This window comes from Bacillus rossius, chromosome 16 (assembly GCF_032445375.1).
Source record: "Bacillus rossius redtenbacheri isolate Brsri chromosome 16, Brsri_v3, whole genome shotgun sequence".
In the NCBI taxonomy this organism is placed as follows: domain Eukaryota; kingdom Metazoa; phylum Arthropoda; class Insecta; order Phasmatodea; family Bacillidae; genus Bacillus; species Bacillus rossius.
In genome coordinates, this window is record NC_086343.1 from 27,912,482 (window position 1) to 27,934,820 (window position 22,339).

Here is a 22,339-nt window from a genome sequence, read left to right on the forward strand (position 1 = left end):
TCTATTTGTCTGATCCGGTGGAAGCAGTCTCCTCCGGCGGGGGACGGCTCACCTTGAGGGCGAAGGGCCAGTGGATGAGGTAGAGGTCGAGGTAGTCCAGCCCCAGGTCGGACAGCGTCTTCTTGAGCGCCGGCAGCACGGCGCCGGGCCTGTGGTAGGTGTTCCACAGCTGCCGACACACACACAAGGCAATTAGCTCGGGTGTCTTAACACCGCCATCGTTATACATTTACGAATTACTTATATTTGCTCATTTCAACTGCAGAATTTCAATTTACATCATTATTCGACTAGAACAAAAAATAATAATTTTCATATATTACAACATCGTACAAAATGTTTTGCAAATAGTCCGAGATACTCTGCTGTATGTTTTTATAATAAACTTCCACCACATTTTAAATATAAAAAAAAACAAATGTGTGTATTTAAAAAAAAACTGAAAATTTTGCTGTTGGTATTCAGTTTTTATTCTATTAATGATTTTATGGAAGCAAAACTATGTTAACAATGTATTATTATTATATGATGTTCATTATTTGTTTTTTACTATTATTTTTGTTTATGTGTATATGATTGTACTTAAATGTGTATTCATAATGTTTAATATTCTTGGCGAGTCCTATACTTCATGTACAATATAATAGTAAATTTTTGTAGTCGACTTGGACAATAAAACTACTATACTATACTATACTATTCTACTATACAATTACCATTTATAAAACATGGGTATAAATTAAAATAAAACTACATCGATCACTTATATTTATTGTACTAGTATTCCTCGCTCCTAATCACTTAAGACTCTGGTTGAAGTTCAGTTAAGTACTTATACATTTGATTTTCGTATATAACATCAGTGGTCGTAATTTATGAACGCCTATTTCCCTAGTTAAATTATCCAGGTCCAGATCTGAAGCCGTGTTTTTCATGTGGTGACGTGTCAAATGTTATTTTGTGTTTTTTTTTTTGGGGGGGGGGGGGGGGGGAATTACCACTCATCACGTATCACTTTATCTAGCTACCTCTGAAATATTAATTTGTCACCTATGACGATTGGCCTACTCCCTACATGCTTTCATTCCGACACTTCTTACTGGGTAGCGAAGGCGGTTCGTGGTAAAGATATGTGATTCTTTCAGAGTTAAATTTTAGTTGTAGAAATATTCATTATTAATTACAACATATGTTATTTCATGCCTGTCAGAACTGCAGTACATAAATACCTACAAGGAGAACTACCGGTGATGGTTGGAGAACTACCGGTGATGGTTGGAGAACTACCGGTGATGGTTGACGTCACCCATAGGGATAGCATGAAGGCGCTCTAACCCATTTCGACAGACGCGACAGCCATAAATTATACTTACGCCAATATTTGTGTTGCAATAATAAATTACTACACAATAGCTTACTTAGTAAATTTTAATTACATATATAAAAAAATGACGAATTCCAGGGGCATTGAGCAAATAATAACATAGATTTCAAACATCATACATGATAAATAAAAATGAAGGGGTCATCGAGAAAGTCACAAGCTGCAGATCGGCTAAAAAAGCAAACGAAAAAATGCTTCAGCTCTATCCTCATGTATACATACTTACATACATGCATAAAGGTGGGTCTACACTATATAACAAAAACATGTTATATTTGTAACATGTTATACAACAAGTTATACAACTTGTTTCATAACATGTTACATAACAAGTTAAATAATAAGTTATATAACAAGTAATACAACTTGTTTCATAACATGTTACATGTTTTTAAATATGTATACCAGTGTGGACAAACGGCCAACATGTTATACAACAAGTTATTTAACTTCCTTTGATCTTTACCGACACTGCATGGGAAACATATAACTTGTTTTATAACACTTATTTTGTTATAAAACATGGTTTATATAACATTTTTCTTCACGTTTTCATAACAAGTTATATAACTTTGTTGTATAACTTGTAATATAATTTTCATTCTTTTCATTTTGTAACATGTTGTATAACTTTGTAATATAACATTTTATAACTTGTTTTGTTATACAGTGTAGACCCACCTTAATACATTCAAACAACTAAAATTAGAGCAATAAGCTACAATATTTTGTGAAAATATTTTCAGCTACAAATATAAATGGATTGTATAAAAATTTCACATTTTATATAGTTGTACAGAAAACTATAAATTATAATCATATATCAAAAAATACCACTTTAGAACAGAAAGTCACGTAATTAGATGTTCAATCATATAGCTGTGACAAAATGTGTAAAGCAATAAAAATTGAAGCGCAAAACCTTTATCGTACAGAAGATAAACATTTTTTTTTTACGGGAAGGAAAACTGCATTACTGATCAACCTCACTGATTGTAATGGTCTGCTGTGTACGAGAGTTCTTGTGTCATCTCGTGGATTAGCTTATTTAGTATAAGCATGCCAAACTAGTCCAATATGTTATAATAAACTAAAAACTTGATCTTGCGTAACTTGCAGAAGAGGCCAAAACTGAGTGTTTCGCCACCAACCGGCCGCGGTAAAACGTACAATATATTTATCGTATTATGTGAAGTATTCTTTACATTTGTTTACATGTGTATGCACAAATTAATATTTATTATAATTCTGCTGGGTTGCACACGTTTATGTACGGATTTAGAACTGAAATGTACCGAAAGTAAGTAATGTTTATTCTCTTACGCGCTTTGAGGATCGAAAGGTCGAAGAAGTCTGGGGAGAATTGTCAGAGAAAACAGAGCGGAAAAACTTACTACTCTCCGAGGCAGACAGTTGGCAGCCTAAGGCTGGGTTCACAATTAAAAAAATTAAGCGAGTGCATAGCAAGCCATGCACACGACCTGTGCACACGACCTGTGCGAACAGCGAAATCGGTTCACAATTGAATTATTACTGTTAATTTCAGCCAATGAAATTTCGCGAACTATGCGACATCTGTTTGCAGTGTTAGTAAATAAACATATTAACTTTCAAAAAAACGATAATACTATTTTTATCTCGACATTTTATTACCACAATATGGTTAATAAATGTAAACATATTTCTAGTCCCGCCAAAAAAGCACCCTGCTGTTCTCTCATTGGCTGTTGTGCCATGCGTACGCGACCGAAATAAAATATATTCATTTCACTCCTATGCGCACGACCTCGCTCCCATGCACACGACCAACTTTCTGCTATTGTGAATCGCTAGGTTAGGAAACATGGCGTTCATATCCTATGCACACGACCTACTGTTACTGTTACTGTTATTTTTTCAATTGTGAACCCAGCATAACCCCCATCACCCCCTTTCAGGCTCGTTGAAAAACATAACACCCCGCTGGGCGATACAGAATTCTGAGAAAAGCGCCTTCTTTCCTCCTACTCCTACTCCTCCACCACCACCACCACCACCCTCACCTTTCCATAGCTCATCCATACAGCTAGTGCTCTCTATCGAGGATTTTTGGAACTAAGTGTGTTGTATTCTTTCTCTGCGCGCTCGGGAGAAACTCAGGACCGGAAAAGCACAACCATACCATTGCGCATGCACATTTGTCTACATCACGCCTCTTGTCACTTTCACACTATAATCGCCGCGGGCCGACCTCCGCCTTAAAACACCAGCCAAGTACCCAACTGGTAAGGTCCGGTTGCCCTCTGGAGTGCCACGTCATCAAGAATTCCCGGCTTGACACTCGAAGCTCCGAGAACAGTAGCGTTCTAGTTACGCCACCTCACGCAGACTGAGTCTCTGGGAACGTGCCGAATCCTCGAGAGCCGCAGAGAATTATCCGGGCTCAGACGGAAAGCACAGCGGAAGGGGGTAGCGAGGCGCTGCTGCTAATAGGATTATGCGTGTAGCGGTAATGGAGGGATGGGCGTCACCCTCAGGCAGGCGCGCGGGCCACTGGCCAGTAGCGTCGCTAGAGTGCTCGTAACAATACTTACAAACATAAGCAAATTGTAAATGAAGTGAAATGGTGTGTGCCTGTCGAAGAAGTATTAGAACGAGATTAAAAATAAATAAAAATCTGCATACACTGTCATGTTACATTCGTAAACATCATTAATAATAGAAGATTTGCCAGAGAGCTGCGCAAATGACTACGAACGTCGATATTAAAATAAACGCCCTCAGTACTCTTCCTGTACATCATTGTATGGTGTAATTTAGTTTTGTGTTGAAGCGAGGTGTTCTGTAGAAATAGGTATCATTGGAGTGAACTTCATTATGCTCTATTCTGCTACAAACGTACAATATAAAATCAACTGCCTCATCACGCTTCGGTTACGTCATCTTATAGTGTAATTTAGTTGTGTTTAACGAGGTGGTGGTGTGTAGAAATAGGTAGCATTTAAGTGCTTTGTTTTTCTACGAACTTCTTTCTGCTCAATTTAAACACTACGAAAACACGTTCGGCCCCCACTCTGAAATAAGTAACCAATTTAACAATTTAGCTCCAACAGTTGTGGGTTCAAGCTGAAGCTCAAAATTCCTTTAAATCTCGCTGCCTTACAGGAAAAGTTAAGTCTGAAATATGGCGTGTCGAAAGTGAACGCGCCATTGTGTGTTTTGCAAGAACGGTAGTTAACCGCGACGCGCGCGCGTACCATTTATCGCTCGACAGCCAGACAGACAGAACGTAACCGACAAGACAAACGAAATGACATACCTACTTGGTGCAACGTCTTACTGATAACTCAGCACAGTAATATGGCGTAACAACTAGAAAATAAAACGGTTGTGTTTCCCGTTCATTTGGAAAGAGTCTCTTAAGGCAACCAAACAAAGAACTTTCTTCACAAAGATGGCTCAAAGCTGTTTAAAAAAAAAGTACAATAATAGAGTTTTAAGCTTAAGAAATTACTATTTTTAAATATTGTACAATTAGGCTCGTTTGTTAGCTCCCTTATGATAAAAATTGCTGTATATTCAAGTCTAGAGAAATAATATTTCTCTACCTATTATGCCACGTACAGAAGTGTTGGTCGTACCAAATTAAATTGCCACGGCGAACAAAATTTCGGACCCCCCTCCCCCTTTTTTTTTTTAAAAAAAGGGGCTCCTTTAAAGCTTATGCATCACAAACACCTCTACTTTTTTTAAAAAGTTCGGTGATGCGTCGTATAACTACCGACAGTTAAGATTAGTCCCATAAATTAGAATAAATCGGTCTCTTTTACACTATAAAAATATTTCGGAGCTATTGTGTTAGCGAACTTCGGAAGAAAAAAAATGATAGTAATCGCCAGTGATGTGTAAACATCTAACCAATTGGGTAACGAGAAAATTCATGTGTTCTCGTTTTGCAAATTCACTTATAATACAAAACTCGGATACGGAATTTAAAGTAGAATTCTTAAAATAATGCCGAGCATAATAAATATATGCAACTTGTGTTTTCGACTACATTTCTGAACGATAATCACACGGAAGTTTCCGCACCCGCCGCTAAAATTCGCTGCCGAAGCAGCTACGTCGATTATCGAATCATTCCATTTGCAGAGCGAAATTTTAAACTCTGTAATTAAATTGCTCCAATAAATGTGGAAAAGGCTTGAAAAAATATATTAAATACCGGTTTTTGACCTGATTTTCGACAAGAATATTCTTAAAATATTGCCCATATTGGTAAAAAAAAAAAAAAAAAACCCTAAACAGTTAGTAGGTACTAGAGTTTCCCTTTGTATTTGTGAACTCCGCCACAAATAACAGCCATGTGGTTACACATTTCCGTTCCATTCACGAAATTACTCCCACCAAATGCCGCATATCGAGAGCCAAGATGTTACACATCAAGAAAAGTGAAAATTAAGACGAGCAATAGTCTTGAGTCACGTACATACCTTGTCTCTGATTCGACAGTTCTCAAAAACCAGTACGAATGACCCACGTATCTTTCTCCCAACTTTTGTTACGTCAACAATGTTCGAAAAACAAACATGTGATGATTTGCCAGATGACAGTTGCTAAATGGATACCACTGGTAAACTACTTTTTGGGAATTGTCGAATTTGAGCTGGATGAGAAGGTCGACGCTAGCTGGTGCTCATAAGCGCTGTATCGTATCTAAGCCCAAGGTTCTGAACCGGCGCGCAGTCTTCTCGCTGGGCACAAAACAACTATATCTGAGTGGTCACAAGGACAGCGTATGGCGGAGAAATGGAGATAAGGGTGAAATGCTAGTCCCTTTGGTGCTTTCAAACATCTGTACCACACGTGAAAACCGGCGTTCTAGCCCTTTTTTACTCTTCTAAAAAATTATGGTTTTAAAGGAATACCAAAAATTAACAACTCATCCGCCCTCAGCGTGTTCTAAAATGGTTTTTTTCGTAAACAGATCCTACTTGGCATTCTCGAGCAGTTTTTAAACCACGTGTTTTAGACATGACAACGTCTAATAAATTGATGAACGCCGCACAGTGGAGTATTTGTACCAAAATCCTGGCCAAAAAAGAAAAAAAAATATTTCGTTTAGTCACAGCAGAAATGGTATTTTCTTGTTGCCTAATCACATGCGCGTCGAGCAGGGTCTATTTTGGTACCATAAGTCATATCCGGTGACTGCTACTCTTAGTTGAAGAGTTGATGTCTATGTGTGCGGACGTGCTTGTGCTAGAGAGTTCACCGTTCGTGTTCTTCAACATACGTGTTTCTACTAGCTGTTAGGATTGACATATTGTCATGAAATTTCGTACAGCTGTTAAATAAGGTAACTGTTTCATTTCAATGTATATTTTATTGTGATTAATTATTTAAGTGCCGTAATAAAAAATAACAAACTTAGGACAAAATGTGTGTTCGAAAGGTTAGAAAAAATTTATGATTTCAAGAGACTTTTTGAATGTGTGTCGGGCCTTGTCGGGCTGTCGTTTTAACATATTCTTAATACGTTGCCCACTAAGTTTCAATACCAGAAGAGAAATTTCCTGCATGTAGTTGCCATTTTTATTTAACATTAATTTTAAACATTGGTGTGGATGTTTACAATAGTTTTCAGATTAACAAATTTGACTATTGCCTATCAAAGGATACCGGAAAAACTAATTTTACTTTGGTTTATTATAGCTCTTGTATTTGTAATACATTGCCAGCATTATTAAATAAGAAATAATAACATTACAGTCCCTACCAAACGTTTTGCACCGCTAGTAAATTCAAATAAAACTATTACAGAACTAGGTACAAGTTGCTATTCAATATTTGTGCTTAAATTAATATTATGAGCCAGTTGATTCATCAGTGCTGAGATATGCACGTGTTGGAGACTGGGAATTAGAAAATAAATTGAGGAAAATACCCTATGTGATGCTCCTCTCTTAATTTCGGAGTGGACATATTCCCATCAACATTCACTTTCAAAGTTCTGTGCGTTTACTATTTTCTTTGTCCCAATCATGCTTCTTATCCAGATATTAATGTGATAGGAAATGTGGTTTTGTTAACACAGATTTATTAAAAATCTTATACATTTATATTTATCGTGATATAGATAAGATTTAAGATATCGGTTTTTAAGTGATTGCCTACGTTATACTAATATAAACCATAAATAAGATTTAGAGATAACTTTTTAAAATAATATGTAAGTATAAACTTTATTTCATAATTAATTAGTCATAAAGATTAGTTTATTTTGTTTTAGGTTCCGAACATGGAAAAGGAATTTACAAGAATGTCATTATATGAACTACTCCGGGAATCTCCAAACAGGTCCATTGTTGAAAAGCTTCATTTTATGGAACACAGAGTAGCTGACATAACAAAGTGCCCAGAAGATGAGAGAAAGTCATTAAGTCGCTTACTCAGGTATTTTAAAGCTGATTTTAAGAAAAATGGGTCTTTAGCTAATAACAAAGAGGAACGGTTTCTCCAGATCAATGTTACATGGATATCGCATACCATTAAGGTGCCCAACTTTTCATCAACTACCTCAGGTCGCGGTCGTCCTACGAAGGACTTCATTGAGTCAAGTGAGAGGACAAAACGCAGGAAAACAGAAGAACTCCAGACAACAGTTCACCCCTGAAGAACTAACATATGCTGCATCAATGAATCACAGAGTTTCAGGAAATTCTGATGCTGCTGATTTAATGAAAAAAATCACTGAGACTCCAACAAGGGCTAGTAAAATTAAAACAAATATATTGTCAAACAGAAATTCAGTAAAAAAACACAACCCTTCAGAAGCATTGTCTATTTTTGTTCAAGCGGAATTAACAAAACAGCAATATCAAGTAATTTATAGTGCAAACAAAAATGTTTACCCTCGCTATTCACTGCTCACAAAAGCAAAAAAAGAATGTTACCCAAGCGAAGACTCCATTGTCGTTTCTGAAACAAAAGCAGAAGTTAAGTTACAGTCTTTATTGGATCACACCTCTTCAAGGTTATGCAAATACTTAGAAGAAGTGTTACAGGTACTGTCGTCAGAAGAAAAACAAAATTTGGAATTAATCTCAATCTGGGGGTGCGATGGTTCTCAGCAAACACAGTTCAAACAAAAATTTGAAAACATAGCTGATAGTGATGCCAATATTTTTCAAAGCTCATGTGTGCCCATAAAATTAATTGCTAATAACCATACAGAGAAAAAAAATTATATGGCAGAACCCAACACCTTCCTCCACAAGATTATGTAGTAGGCCAATTCGCATCCGTTTTGTACATGAAACTGCAGATGTTACTCTTGATGAAATTAAGTACATTCAGGAACAAATAAAAACATTGAAAGAAACAGAAGTGCCAAGTTTTCATGGAGCTGTGAAAATTCTACACACTTTACTGTTAACAATGGTTGACGGAAAAGTCTGCAATGCTGCAACTGGTACGACATCGACAATGAGGTGTTACATCAGTGGATCTACATAAAAAGATTTTAATAAATTATGTAAGGATTTCACAGAAAACCCCAATACTTTAACGTTTGGACTGTCCCCTTTGCACACACGGATCAGGTTTTTGGAATCAATTTTGCGTTTGTCATACAGAATACCAATTAGCATTTGGCAAGCAAGAAGTAAAGAACAGAAGAGAATTGTTGCGGATACTAAAAAGAACATTCAAAAGATGCTTAAAGACGAACTTGGATTATTGGTTGATGTTCCAAAGCAAGGATTTGGAACTACGAATGATGGGAACACATCAAGATGCTTCTTTGCAGAACCAGTAACTGCATCACGAATTACTGGCGTGAATGTTGAACTTATTAAAAGATTAAAAGTAATATTGGAAGCTATTTCAAGTGGGCACCATATTGATGAGACGAAATTTCATAAGTATGCTTATGAAACAGCCAAGCTATATGTGAGCCTCTATAGTTGGCATCCCATGAGTCCAACAATGCACAAAGTATTGATGCACGGAGCTGCAGTTATTAAAGAAGCTATTCTGCCTATAGGCCAGCTATCAGAAGAAGCTGCTGAGGCTAGGAACAAACATTTCCGGATGTACAGGACGAAGTATTCCCGAAAATTTAACAGAGAAGTGTGCAACAGAGATGTCCTCAATAGGCTGCTGTTAACCAGTGATCCTTTTTTGAGCTGCTCTACACAGAGGCGAAGGAAAACAACTAAGCCATATAGCAGCGAGACTCTGGAGCTTCTTCTGCCAGAGATGGCTGAAATTCGTTCTACCAAAATAAGCGAAGATGGGTGCGATGAAGAAGCTGAATATAATTACGAGGAAGCAGAGGAGAACCGTAGCTGTAGCTCTGAAGACTCGGATTAACACAGTGCGCGTTCATCATAAAGACACAAGAAATTACAATGAAGGCTGAGAATAAACTGAACTCATTTTTGTAAATAACTTATCATCTATAAAGACTGGTATGAATACAGAAGTAAATGTAAAATGAATCAGCAATGTGAATAGCTTTCCACTTAATAGGCTTTGCTTTTATTTTATTGTTGAATTCAGTTGTTCTTTGGTGCACAAGAGCTTCATTTAAGTGTTTTATTGCAAAAATAGTTCACAAAAAGTCGTCTATACTGTTTGACTTCAAATAATCAAAAAAATATTTTTGGCCAGGATTTCGGTACAAATACTCCACTGTGCGCCGGCTGCACGCACGAAAGTGTTCCGTTACGCTCATTGTCCCGTTACGCTCATTGTACGCTTGCGCCGCATCTATCTCTCTTCCACTCGATTGGAACCATCGATTTAACTTTTTCGAAGCACATTAAAGTTGAAACACTCCCATTCATTTCCTAATTTTCCTATCATCGTCCTATCCTTAACAGAATAACACAGATTGGAAGAAGTTAAATAGCAAATATGTGTAAAAGTTATGGTTAAAATAATCTCTTCGTTAAAGGAATAAACATATTTGAATTAATGAGTGCAAATAAAAGTAAATTTATCAATTTAATTGTAGATTTCATTTCACTCCTTCTTTGTATCCATTCAAAATAGTGATAATTCAATAAAAATGATTCAATTTTATTCATAAAAGTATGCAATCATTTAATCAATTTTTTGTTATGACGTCAAGTTTAACTATCGTCCGTAAACCGACTTTACAGACAACCATTTTTTTTATTATATATGTGTATCCTTACCGTGTTATGTTCGCTTATCTAAAAATAAATTTTAAAAAAATTGAAGAAAATTTTTTCATAACGATGAAATTTAATCTCATTGGCAGCCATTTGTAAAGATTCCGTATATTGTTGAAGTCTCGAGACAGACAGTGAAACGTAAAATTTCACGTCATTGGGGAACGAGCCTAAAAAGTTATTATTATTTGCTCAAAATCCCTAGAGCGCTTATGGCGAGACCAGCACGCACATATCAAGACTAGCAGCGAGCCTATAATTTTAAAGTTTTAAGTAGCCTTCTTTAACAAAATTCCATGCACAGGCCTCAGGTGGTTTTGTGGATGTTTAGTTGGTAGGGAGGAGAGAGAGTAGTAGTATTGGTTTCACCCCAGAATTTTAGGCCATTAAAATTATTTACTCGTATAATATTACACATAAAGCACCGACTTAATGTTAAGACACGGCACAACTTAAACCGGCGGGTCGAGAAACGCGAAATTTTGCTTAGAGTTCCTTATGGAACGTAGGTGATCACTAAGAAAAGATTTTTGAAAATTCATCCCCTAAATGTGGTTCAATGGGGACTGAAAGTTTGTATGGAAGTTTTGTCATTTTTGAAGTTAGAACTACGGAAATTGGGTGTTTTGGCTTCTGTTTACAAATGAAAGATGTATCAGTTTTTTTTTTTTTTTTTTTTTTTTTTTGTAATTCATCAAAAAATTAGGATCAAATACTTTCCCAACGCGCACATGGCTAGTAGCATATAACTTAATATAATGCTTGACGTTTACACTGACGTGCAACAACGAATATTTTCCATGCGAATTCATTTACTTTAGTAATAGGAGATGGTGATGTGAAAAACGCGTTTTGTGTTTACTAAAGGCTGGCCAGGTATCTTGCATGGTCTAATGCTATTATTATCCTTGCTGATACGTGTCAACACCACCCAACCCCCTCAAACACGCCAACAGCGCCACTTGGTGGCAGGTAGCTTCAGTAAGGGAAGCCTTCTTTTCACAAACGAGAGAGCCAAACGTCCGATCGTGCATCTTCGGGTTTTTTTTTTTTTCATTGTAAAAGGTTAGGTTAGCTACATTATAAATACTTTAAAACATTGTGGACGGTTGATTTGGTTAGGATAGCAACATTGAAGATACTGTGAAATCATGTACCTAAACGGTTTCCCAGCCCTGGAGAGCTACATATTAAAAAGTTATTTGCTAAGCGACCATAAAATGATTTTACAGTACGAGTATTTTTAATGTAGCTATACTTACCTAATATAACCAACCATCCACAATGTTTTAAAGTGCCTATTTATAATGCAGCTAACCTATCCTAATCGACCGCAGAATTTAATGCCACGCCGGTTTATACAATGAGATAGAACAGGAGAAAAAAAAAAGCGAGCATGAACTTCGGGGAACTTCGGGTGAAATGAAGGCTTCCCGCCGCCACTTGGCGTCGCTCAACCGCCGGGCTTGGGAACCGGAAAAGGCGAGTCACAGTTGACAGTCGGCACATTCCGCGTCGGACCACTTCCGGTGCTGTCTGCGGCGAACCCCCGCCCACTGGTCGCGGCGCACACGGGCTGGCACGGCGCTGGAAAGCCTTCACAAACGAGAGAACCACACCCGAAGTTCATGCTCGCTTTTTTTTTCCTCCCGTTCTATCGCATTGTATAAACCGGTGTGGCATTAAATTCTGCGGTCGATTATGATAGGTTAGGGATCGTCCATTAATCAAGTGAGGCTCGAAAAGGGGGGGGGGGGGAGGGGGGAGGGAAAAATCACGAAATATCACAATGGGGGAGGGGGGGTGTAGAGAGATATCACGTGTATTTATTTTTTCGCCCGATTTATACTAAACCTAAAAGCGACGCGTGACCTTGACTCGCCGTAGCCAGGCAACAATATCCCCGCCCGCCGCAACATGAACCACCCGGCTCGGCTTGCCAGTCGCCAGTAAGACTGTGATTTTGGCGCCGAATACATGCGTATATCACATATAAGCCTTTCCTTTATTATTTTTATGCCAGTGAGAATAAACCTGCAACCTTAATGTGTGTCTGGACATTTTTATCACTATGCTTAATTTTCTAGAATTAAATTAGATTACACCTATATTTAAAGATAATATTCTGAAATTTTTGAAAATATTTTGTACCAAAAAAATACACGTGATTTATTGGGGGGGGGGGGGGGTTAAGTCTAAAACCTCACCACAAATCACTAGGGGGGTGGGGGGGGGTTAAAAATTTGCTAAAAATACATCACGTGATTAATGGACGACCCCTTAGCTACATTAAAAATACTGTAAAATCATTTTATGGTTGCTTAGCAAATAACTTTTTAATATGTAGCTATCCAGTGCTAATAAACCGTTCACATGATTTCACAGTATCTTTAGTGTAGCTATCCTAACCAAATCAACCGTCCAATGTTTTAAAGTATTTATAATGTAGCTAACCTAACCTGTTACAATGAACAAAAAAAAAAAACCGAAGATGCACGATCGGGCGTTTGGCTCTCTCGTCTGTGAAAAGAAGGCTTCCCGACCAGAGGCGAGTGCAAGAAAGGCAATCCGCCCCCTCCTTTTCAACAAGTTGGGTGTTTCAACACTTTGGAGAAAAAAAAAACTAACAGCAAAGTACACACTACGTCCACACTGCGTCATTTGTGATAAGTCTGTAAAGAACTACAAACCTGCAAAGTTAAAAAAAAAAAAAAAAATTGTAGATGGAAATGAAATGAATCATTTATGATTATAGATATTTGTAAATTTTTACAATCACATGAAATAAAACTGTATTGCAGTAATACTGGGTTATGATTCTTGCCCCGGAATGTGTGCATTGTGTTGTCCCAGGACCTATAAATTAGTTCCAGCATTCACTGGGCACATTAATAAGCATAACAAAACAAAATAAAGCCCAAATGTTGTACATTCGATTATCTTTTCCATGGTTTTAAAAAAAAAGTATGTTTGAATAAAATATCAATAAGATTTTAAAAAAACTGCGCACTAATATTCGTAAACGCGACAAAAAAAAGTCAGTATTGTTTGCGAAAACGTTTTTCATATGCGCAAAAATAACCACAGCAATGTGTTAATGTGTTACGAATTATAAAAAAAAAAATTCTTGTAGAATTCAAACTATTTCTTGGAAACAGGTCTCCAAAGTAATCTCTAGTAAAAGTACCAAAAAATTATGTTTGTTGGATTTTTTTGTGGCATCGTGGTAGGCGTTGAATTCCTAACCAATCGCCCCCCCCCCCCCCCCCTCAAAAATCACAATCCATATCCATTTTGACCTGAATACGCCTTCTGCTTCCTTGTCTTTCTGCCACTGTAGTGCATTTGTAAGCAACCTTTTTTGTGGCTGTCAAGTGTTCGTGGACAAACAGCATGTGTTGTTTTGCAAGTGACAGCTGGGAAATGGGGACAGCTTGTACATTTTTTTTTTAAACTGTCAAATTTGAAACACTTCACACGACACAGGCCTCTCCCGTGAGTGCCCCGGGTACACAGTCATGGCCCTTTCACACGGATCAAATATTTATTGGATTCCATCCACTCAATTCAGGACTATTGAACCGGTGAATGCTGTCCGAGGATAGGATTTAGAAACATCTGAAGCGTTTAATGTAATGTATCTAACGCTCTAAAAGTACTTAAACTGTTTTAAGTTACTATGTTACTATATTAGCAAACAATTTTCTTTCAATCTTTTTTTATGGTTTAATTTTTTCTTTGAGAATTTAATTTTTTTTTATCACGCGTTGAATCTTTAAAAGACAACATGAAGCATGAAAGTGATCAGTGTGCTAATTGCAAGAAATATCATTTATTGATAGCAATTTTTGAGACATATTCGTCAATGTGATATGCACACGGACAAAAGGTTAAATACAATAGCTATACTTTCCTTCAATCTCCCATCTTTATAGCGGCTAAATGATACACAGCCATAGAAAAAAAAACTTTAAGGCTGCTACTTCACATGCTAAAGAAAAAAAATACCTAGTTTCCTCATACAGATTTTATACACATTTTGACTATTAACTAAATACCTACATACAGGGATAACATTTAAACATAGTTTATGAATAACACACATCATTTATAAAATCAACTTTTTTTCTGTATATTAAAAACATGAAAAACCGCATTCAAGTTCTTGTAGCACTATTATTACGAGAGAAAAAACGCTGAGATTCAAAAGCATTCAGTGTCCAATTTGTAACAGTACTTTACTCACTATATGCTAGCAGACTTCTGCTCGTGGATGTAACTACTCCCGTCGGGGCTGGATCACCACATGGTTGACTCGTAGGAATGCCCATCCTAAAAAGTACCTACTCCAGTCTACCACATCTCTGGAACCCCTCAGAAGAACAAGAGAGCCAGTGACCTGACGGAAGTACGTCCAGCTTCTACTGGCTTCCCATGTCAGTACCGGAACTCAAGACTTGTTGCTCTGATCGGGCAACACCGCCGCAGGGCGAGCTGCAACTGGGGAAGCCTTCATTTCACACCCGAAGTTCCTGCTCGCTTTTTTTTCCGTGCCACAACAGGTGTGTTTATTTGGGATGTAGCTTACTCATGTCATACGCCGTTCCATCTCATTGTATAAACCGGTGTGGCATTAAATTTTGAGGTCGATTATGATAGGTTAGCTACATTATAAATACTTTAAAACATTGTGGATGGTTGGTTGTATTAGGTAAGTATAGCTACATTAAAAATACTGTAAAATCATTTTATGGTTGCTTAGCAAATAACTTTTTAATATGTAGCTATCCAGCGCTAGGAAACCGTTTACATGACTTCACAGTATCTTTAATGTAGCTATCCTAACCAGATCAACCGTCCACAATGTTTTAAAGTATTTATAATGTAGCTAACCTAACCTGATTGACCATTAGTTATCATGAGTTGTCCAAAATAAACATTCACGGAATATGGGGCGTCCCGAGAATATTTGTGTAAGACATAGAAGACTTCCTAGATTTTATACGGTATGAAAAATATACAAATCCACGAAGTACGTTTCTTCAATTGGGTATTTTCCTCTAAAAACAATTACAAATAAAATACCGTTGCCTTGTTTATGGTCTTTCCTTTTATCAACACCGCCATATTTATTTACAATGAACAAATAAAATCCCGAAGCTGCACGATCGGGCGAACGGCTCTCTCGTGTGTGAGAAGAAGGCCACACCCCCCGGCCAGTGAGTGACCCCCCACCTTGCTGGTGACGAACAGGTCCTCGCGCTTGACGACGCCCTCGGAGATCTTGGCCCGGATGCCGGCGCCCACCTCCTTCTCGTTGCCGTACACGTGCGCGCCGTCGATGTGGCGGTAGCCGGCGTCTATGGCGTCCTTCACGGCCTGCTCCACCTCGCCGGGCTTCGACTGCAACACGCACACACACACGCCGTCAAACACACCGCACCTTGACAACTGCTGCAACAACTGCGAGAGTTGCCACACACATCCAGTTTCCTAACTGCTAGTGCAAAGTAGTTGAAACATCGCAAGTGGACTTGTTACTGTCAAACTTGACCTTTATTTATTTACTAGCTGCAGTACCCAGCGTTGCCCGGGCTGAACACAGGGTGAAGGGGAACTGTTTAAGAGATCAGATGTAGTTAGTAATTGTCTTCTTAATTTGAATGTCAAGTGTGCAAAATAATTTATATCACTTTCAGATCCCGACAGACGTTGTTCTGCCAGTTTATAGTTATTTACCTGGTCTGTATATAATCTAGACTCTATGAAGCAATATAGAAAAAAAAACTGAAAAATAAGGGATTACTAATATTGAAAATATTCCATTATCTAGCTAATGCTCGGCATGCATTGCAATGCCTCATTCAGTTTTGTTTTGTAATATGTTTGAAGTAGTTACACATATACAAATAATCAATCCATGTCTCTAAATATATATTTATCTCTATCTACATCTATACTCCTATATATCTATGTATCTTTCTATCTGTATTTATCTCTATATATCTACATATATACCTCACACTATCTCTATGTATTCTATATGAGGGTACTGATTGCTTTGTTGTTAATATCACACGGGTATTTTTTACTTGTATGAGAAAATTAAGAATGATAAGGCATCTAGTGCGTGGCAACAATGTTAATATGCAATAGGAAATAAACTTCTAGCGCCTGCGGCATTGTCAACACACACTTCGTACGTGTACTGCATGTTGTATCTAACCCCCTCCAACGCATTTGATTCTAAATTGGACTTTTAGTGAGGATCCCTAATGTTATTGATAATATAATATAGCATATAGCCTTCCTCGATAAATGTACTATCCAACACTGAAAGAGTTTTTTCAAATCGGACCAGTGGTTCCTGAGATTAGGGCGTTCAAACAAACAAACAAACAAACAAACTCTTCAGCTTTATAATATTTATTTATTTATTTATTTATCGTCTTTATTGGTTACACTTAACCACTTTTCTGCAATTACATCAAATAGTGGAATATTAAAAATTAAGCATGATATAAGCAGATGTTGACTAAATATTAAGAGAACAAATTAAAATTTTAACTTAATGTTCAAATATTAACTATTACAAAAGGTTCAAATCATAACTAATTTAAAGTATTTAAAAATAAACATAGACATACATAAAAAGGAAAGTGATTAAACATACAGTAAATAGTATCATTAAAATAGGTGCTACTACATTCAAACCAGTCACTCGCACAATCACAGATTCAAGCAGTAGGGTAGCGGCTAAGTGGTCATGGTAAGCAGTTGTTACAAAGATGTTTTTTCAGCCTGTACTAAAAGGAAGCTAGATTTTTTGTTTGCCTTGTGCCTCACGGCCAAAGTTATATATATTTTTTAATTCCGACCACGAAGTGGCACGAGCAAATGGGGAACTTAGCTGGGTATGGGAGGGGGGATATATATCCCTCCCCCCTGAAATCATAAAAAAAAAAAAATGGGGTGTGGCTGTGTCATGGACACGGCCGTGTGTTGTACGTGAACACGTGTACGTAACAGGTAATATGTTCTATTCAAAATATCAATTACGCTATTTTATGTATCAATGTATGTTATAATAATGTTCGAACACTAAGGGCCGGTTTCACCAACAGGGCTAATGCTATTTTATCGAGATAAAGTACAAAAATATCTCGATGTTCTAGTTGTTGTGTTTCATCACACACTTTATCTCGATTTTCTGATATTATCGAGATAGAATACTTAAACCTCGGAATTTGGTGGATAAAGTGAGAATATCTGGATAAAGATGTAAAAATAAACAAACACATCACAGCATGCATAATATTTTTGGAGGAAATATGGCTCGGGCGATGTATAATTTAATTCTTGAGGACAGTGATGATGAAGAACATTTTCGCGAACGTCGGCCACGATGGATTCAGGAAAGAAGCGATTATTTTGAATTGTATGACGAGGATGATTTCAAGATTCACTTTCGTCTTTCTAAACAATCGGCTATGTTTGTACTTGAACATATTGAAAACCAACTAGAGTTCCCTTCTGACAGGTAGGTTTATTTGATTCTAAACATCCATTTAAATTTTCTAATTAAATCTAGATTACTAACAGTATTTATTTTTACTTTTAGGAACATGTCAGTTTCACCCATGAATCAACTTCTTGCAACACTTCGTTTTTATGCAACGGGATGTAACCAGCTGTCTGTTGGGGACTACGTTGGTTGTAGTAAACCCACAGCACACAGAATAATCCACAGGGTTAGTTGCGCAATCGCTGCTCTTCGGCCTCAATTCATAAGATTTCCTGAGACCAGAGAAGAAATTCATTCGGCCCAAATGAAATTTTATCAGATTGCAAAATTTCCCAGGGCTATTGGTGCAATGGATTGCACCCATGTCAGAATACAGTCACCAGGTTTGTTAAGAATATCATTGAGCATAGGTTCAAAGTGAATGATATGTCAAGGCATATTGTTAGTACAGAAAATATTTGTTTTCAGGAGGATAAAATGCAGAGTTGTACAGAAATAGAAAAGGGTACTTTTCTATCAATATTCAAGCCATTTGTGACCCAAATGTGGAATTCAAAGATATTGTTGCCAGATGGCCTGGATCCACACACGATAGTACAGTCTTTAATAACAGTAATAGAAGAGCATTCTTTGAAAGAGGAGCATATGGAGATTCGGTGTTGCTTGTGGATTCAGGCTATGGTTGTAACAAATATCTAATGTCTCCATTGAACAATCCCACAAGTCGTCAGGAACATCTTTACAACGAATCGCAAATACGATCTAGGAATCCAGTAGAACGAATGTTTGGATGCTGGAAACGGCGCTTTCCAGTCTTAGCTTTAGGACTGAAAGTCAGCCTAGAGAATGCTTTCCCAATCATTGTGGCAACTGCAGTGCTGCATAATATTTTGATACGAGCCGGCGAAGAAATTCCACCAGATGATCCTAACATTATTTGTGAAAAACCGTGGACTGAACTGCTGGAGGAAGGTTACATTAGGGATCAAGAAGGAAATGTGGAGAGAAGGGCCAGATATGATGTAGTGAGACGGTCATTAATTGAGAACTATTTCAGAAGGTAAGAACAAATAATATTAAATTTATCCGATTGCATATACAAACTCCTATCATATTTAATAATTTTTGTTGTCTCAGTTTGTTGTAGATGGCCTCGAGAAAAAATCATCAACAAATTCGTGAAGATGTTGCAGCAAGGATCAAGGGACAAAAACTGTAAAATGGTTTTATGTATAATTGTTATTAGTCAAATAATTAGTAATGCTACAAATATCAAAAATATATATAGATAATGATTTTCAATACAACTAGGTTTCATTACAAATATACGAAATCAGACGCTTTGAAATGCTCATTGTAAATAGAGTTAAAAAGAACAATTGTATACAAATTACATAAAACATAAAATTATAAACCATCCAATTCTTTCTTTAGTTTTTTTAATCTGTAGAGTCATAAATTCAGTCTGTAGCTTTTCATGATTCAGCCTTTCTTGTTCTTGTTGCAATCTCACTTGACACAGTTCTTTCATAGCTTCATTTTCTTCTGTTGCATATTTCTTACATAATTCAATTAGTTCAATTTTAGCTTTATGGAGGGCACTTATTTCATTGTTCTTGCTGGACTGCAATTTTGGCCGCCGTCTCTGAGTCCAGGAAGACTTCTCCGCGATGTTTGGCAACTGACACTCAAGGACTGATTTTGCAACATTGTTACTATTATCGGGAATATGGTCTCTTGAAGTACTTTCACAGTTGCCTTGCTCAGTGCTTACCATAACCGTTTCTTTGACACAAGGGAATATCACTGGTGAAACTGATGATGTTGAACTGGCATTATTTTGTGGTACAAGAGCAGGACATATGGGGCCTCTGAGCATTGAGGGAGTGTAGTGGGACCAGTCTCCATTAAGAAGTGTCTGCTGAAAAAAAAAAGAAGACACTGTTATGTGAAAAATGTAAACATTCATCGTACTGTTAAGTTTCTTTGTTATGTTAATGTTATTAACATTTTAAACTGCTTTGTTATGTCTGCTACTTTACACTAGTTTGAGTCTCCAGGGTAGCAATGTCCACCATCGAACCTATTTCCAGCTCTACGACTGCATTTTCTTTTGTGTTGTTTGATTCACCTGGAACAATACTATTCTGGTTAGTTCACATGTGATGTTATAAGCACAACAACTTAACGGTTTAACAAAATAATACATATAGGTCTAACATTTCCAATGTTCGACCAAATATGCGACTTCTTTTATGTAAGAATGAAACTGATCAAAATTATTTTAATCAATCATCTACATCATTTACTACACAGAAAAATGTATTGAAGGAGAAGGCTATGAAAAACCATTAATTTGTAGGAATACTGTACTTACTTATGCATTGTAATGTATTGACCATTACTGCATCTGAGTCTGAGTCAAAGATATTATTGTGTCCTTTAACTACAGGTTTTATTAAAGTATAAACGCGGCCCAAAATAGGGTCATTTGTACACTTTGTGGGGGGTCCTCCACCTGAAAAAAACAATGTATACAATTTAATTTAATTAATTGTCAATGTACATTGCCATTTGTAAAAATATATTAAACCACTTCCTTTCACTTCTGTATAGTAAGTCACAAAATAAAATGTTACATTTTGTAATACAAGTTGAAAATATTTTTATACAAAACATACCTGTCCCAGTTACCATCTGAACTTTTTCGTCTGCATACTGTTTCCGTGTCGTCTTCTTCAGATTTTCCCAAACAGATTTCAGGTTATCTGCAGACCTGTGATGGACTCCTGACACACAGTTGAAACTACTTGCAATAATTTGCCACTGTTTCAATTTGTTCTGTTGTGTTACTGCATCCGTGCGCTTATTTTCAATTATGTTAAAATGTTCTGTCACCAAATCTAACAAAACAATTTTTTCTTCTGGTGATAAATTCTTATTTCGTGGTTTTTTGGCGGAACAAGTGTTTTCTTTAGCTTCCATTATCTTTATTATCGCTACACGACTTGAATAACAACAAACCTACTCGCGATATTTGTTTACTTTTCTTCCGAACATCGAGATTTCAAAAAGAAAATCGGGATTTTATAATGAATATCGAGATATTATTATCTCGATTATCTGGGAAGAGGATAAGTCGTGGTGAAACGGACACAAGATCATCGCGATTAAAATTCAAGTTTAACTTTTTATCTCTATAAAAATATCTCGATTTTCCATTAAGTTTATCTCTGTTGGTGAAACCGGCCCTAAGAGGTCATCATCCTCTTGCATAATCTAACCGCCCCAGCTGCAGATGTACTGGCACCGTCGTTGATCCGCTCGGCCGTATTCATTCTTTTACGTTCCCGGCACTGCTTCAGTCTGTCATATGGTGTTTTATTGGTATCATTGTATTGCCTTGATTGACTTTTTCACGTGTATAGGCCGACATTATATATTTTTTATTATATATATTTTTATTTCAACACCAAATATATTCACTGTAACTATTTTACACTATTGTTTTACATAGGCAATCAATAGATTTTGACGAGAGCTGAAGATTGAAACTCAAACGAACGTCGTAGCTTCCCAGAGTCAAAAGTTACACTAAATGAAAATCTCGAAACGCAGCAAAATGACCTCAAAATGGCGGCGCTTACCTCTCCACCGCGCGCGATGCGTCACAGTCCTCACTTAGCGTAACGAATTCTTTGGTCCTTTTAGCTATCCAGTGGTGTAATTAAATATTGGATGGAGATGATAGATATGTGGCTGCAACACCAAACTGTATCCCCCGATTTTGCTACCATTCGTTTTTCGAATTGCCTCCCACTATGGAAGCAATTTTAAAAACTTATTCACATCAAAAAAAAATCTCGAAGACACACGAAGGCAAGTATTCGGGCGTGTTGAAAAAGCTTTGTGAATCGTAGGAGTCCCTTCGTCGACCTACCGGACAACTCCAATATTCGTGTGCGAAAACATTCGCGTCAACGTCAGTCCGACATATGACAGCCTGTGTACCCGTTAAGGATCAATTTATGTCTACCTTTAATACATCAATGTACCAACATTATTATGACGAAAATAACTTTATTCTTTCAGAAAAAAAAATCATAAGCATTAAACCGATGTATGGGGGAGGGGGTAACGTGTTTCAAATTTATTTAAAAAAAAAGTTTATATGTGACACCAGATAAAAAAATATGTAGCATAACAATTTATTTGTAAAATTTTTATTTGCAGTTTCAGCTTTTACCG

At 37.0% G+C, this 22,339-nt stretch overlaps 1 protein-coding gene across 1 annotated transcript in view; it reads right to left on the reverse strand.

Moving 5' to 3' along the window:
• Positions 1-22,339, reverse strand: part of LOC134539929 (aldo-keto reductase family 1 member B1-like) — a 63,085-nt gene that overhangs the window by 24,463 nt on the left and 16,283 nt on the right. The window contains exons 2-3 of the mRNA XM_063382292.1: positions 15,802-15,969; positions 53-169 (exon numbers count right to left, since the gene is read on the reverse strand). Coding sequence (XP_063238362.1) covers positions 53-169; positions 15,802-15,969 — 285 coding nt within the window. The remainder of the gene's footprint in view (positions 1-52; positions 170-15,801; positions 15,970-22,339) is intronic.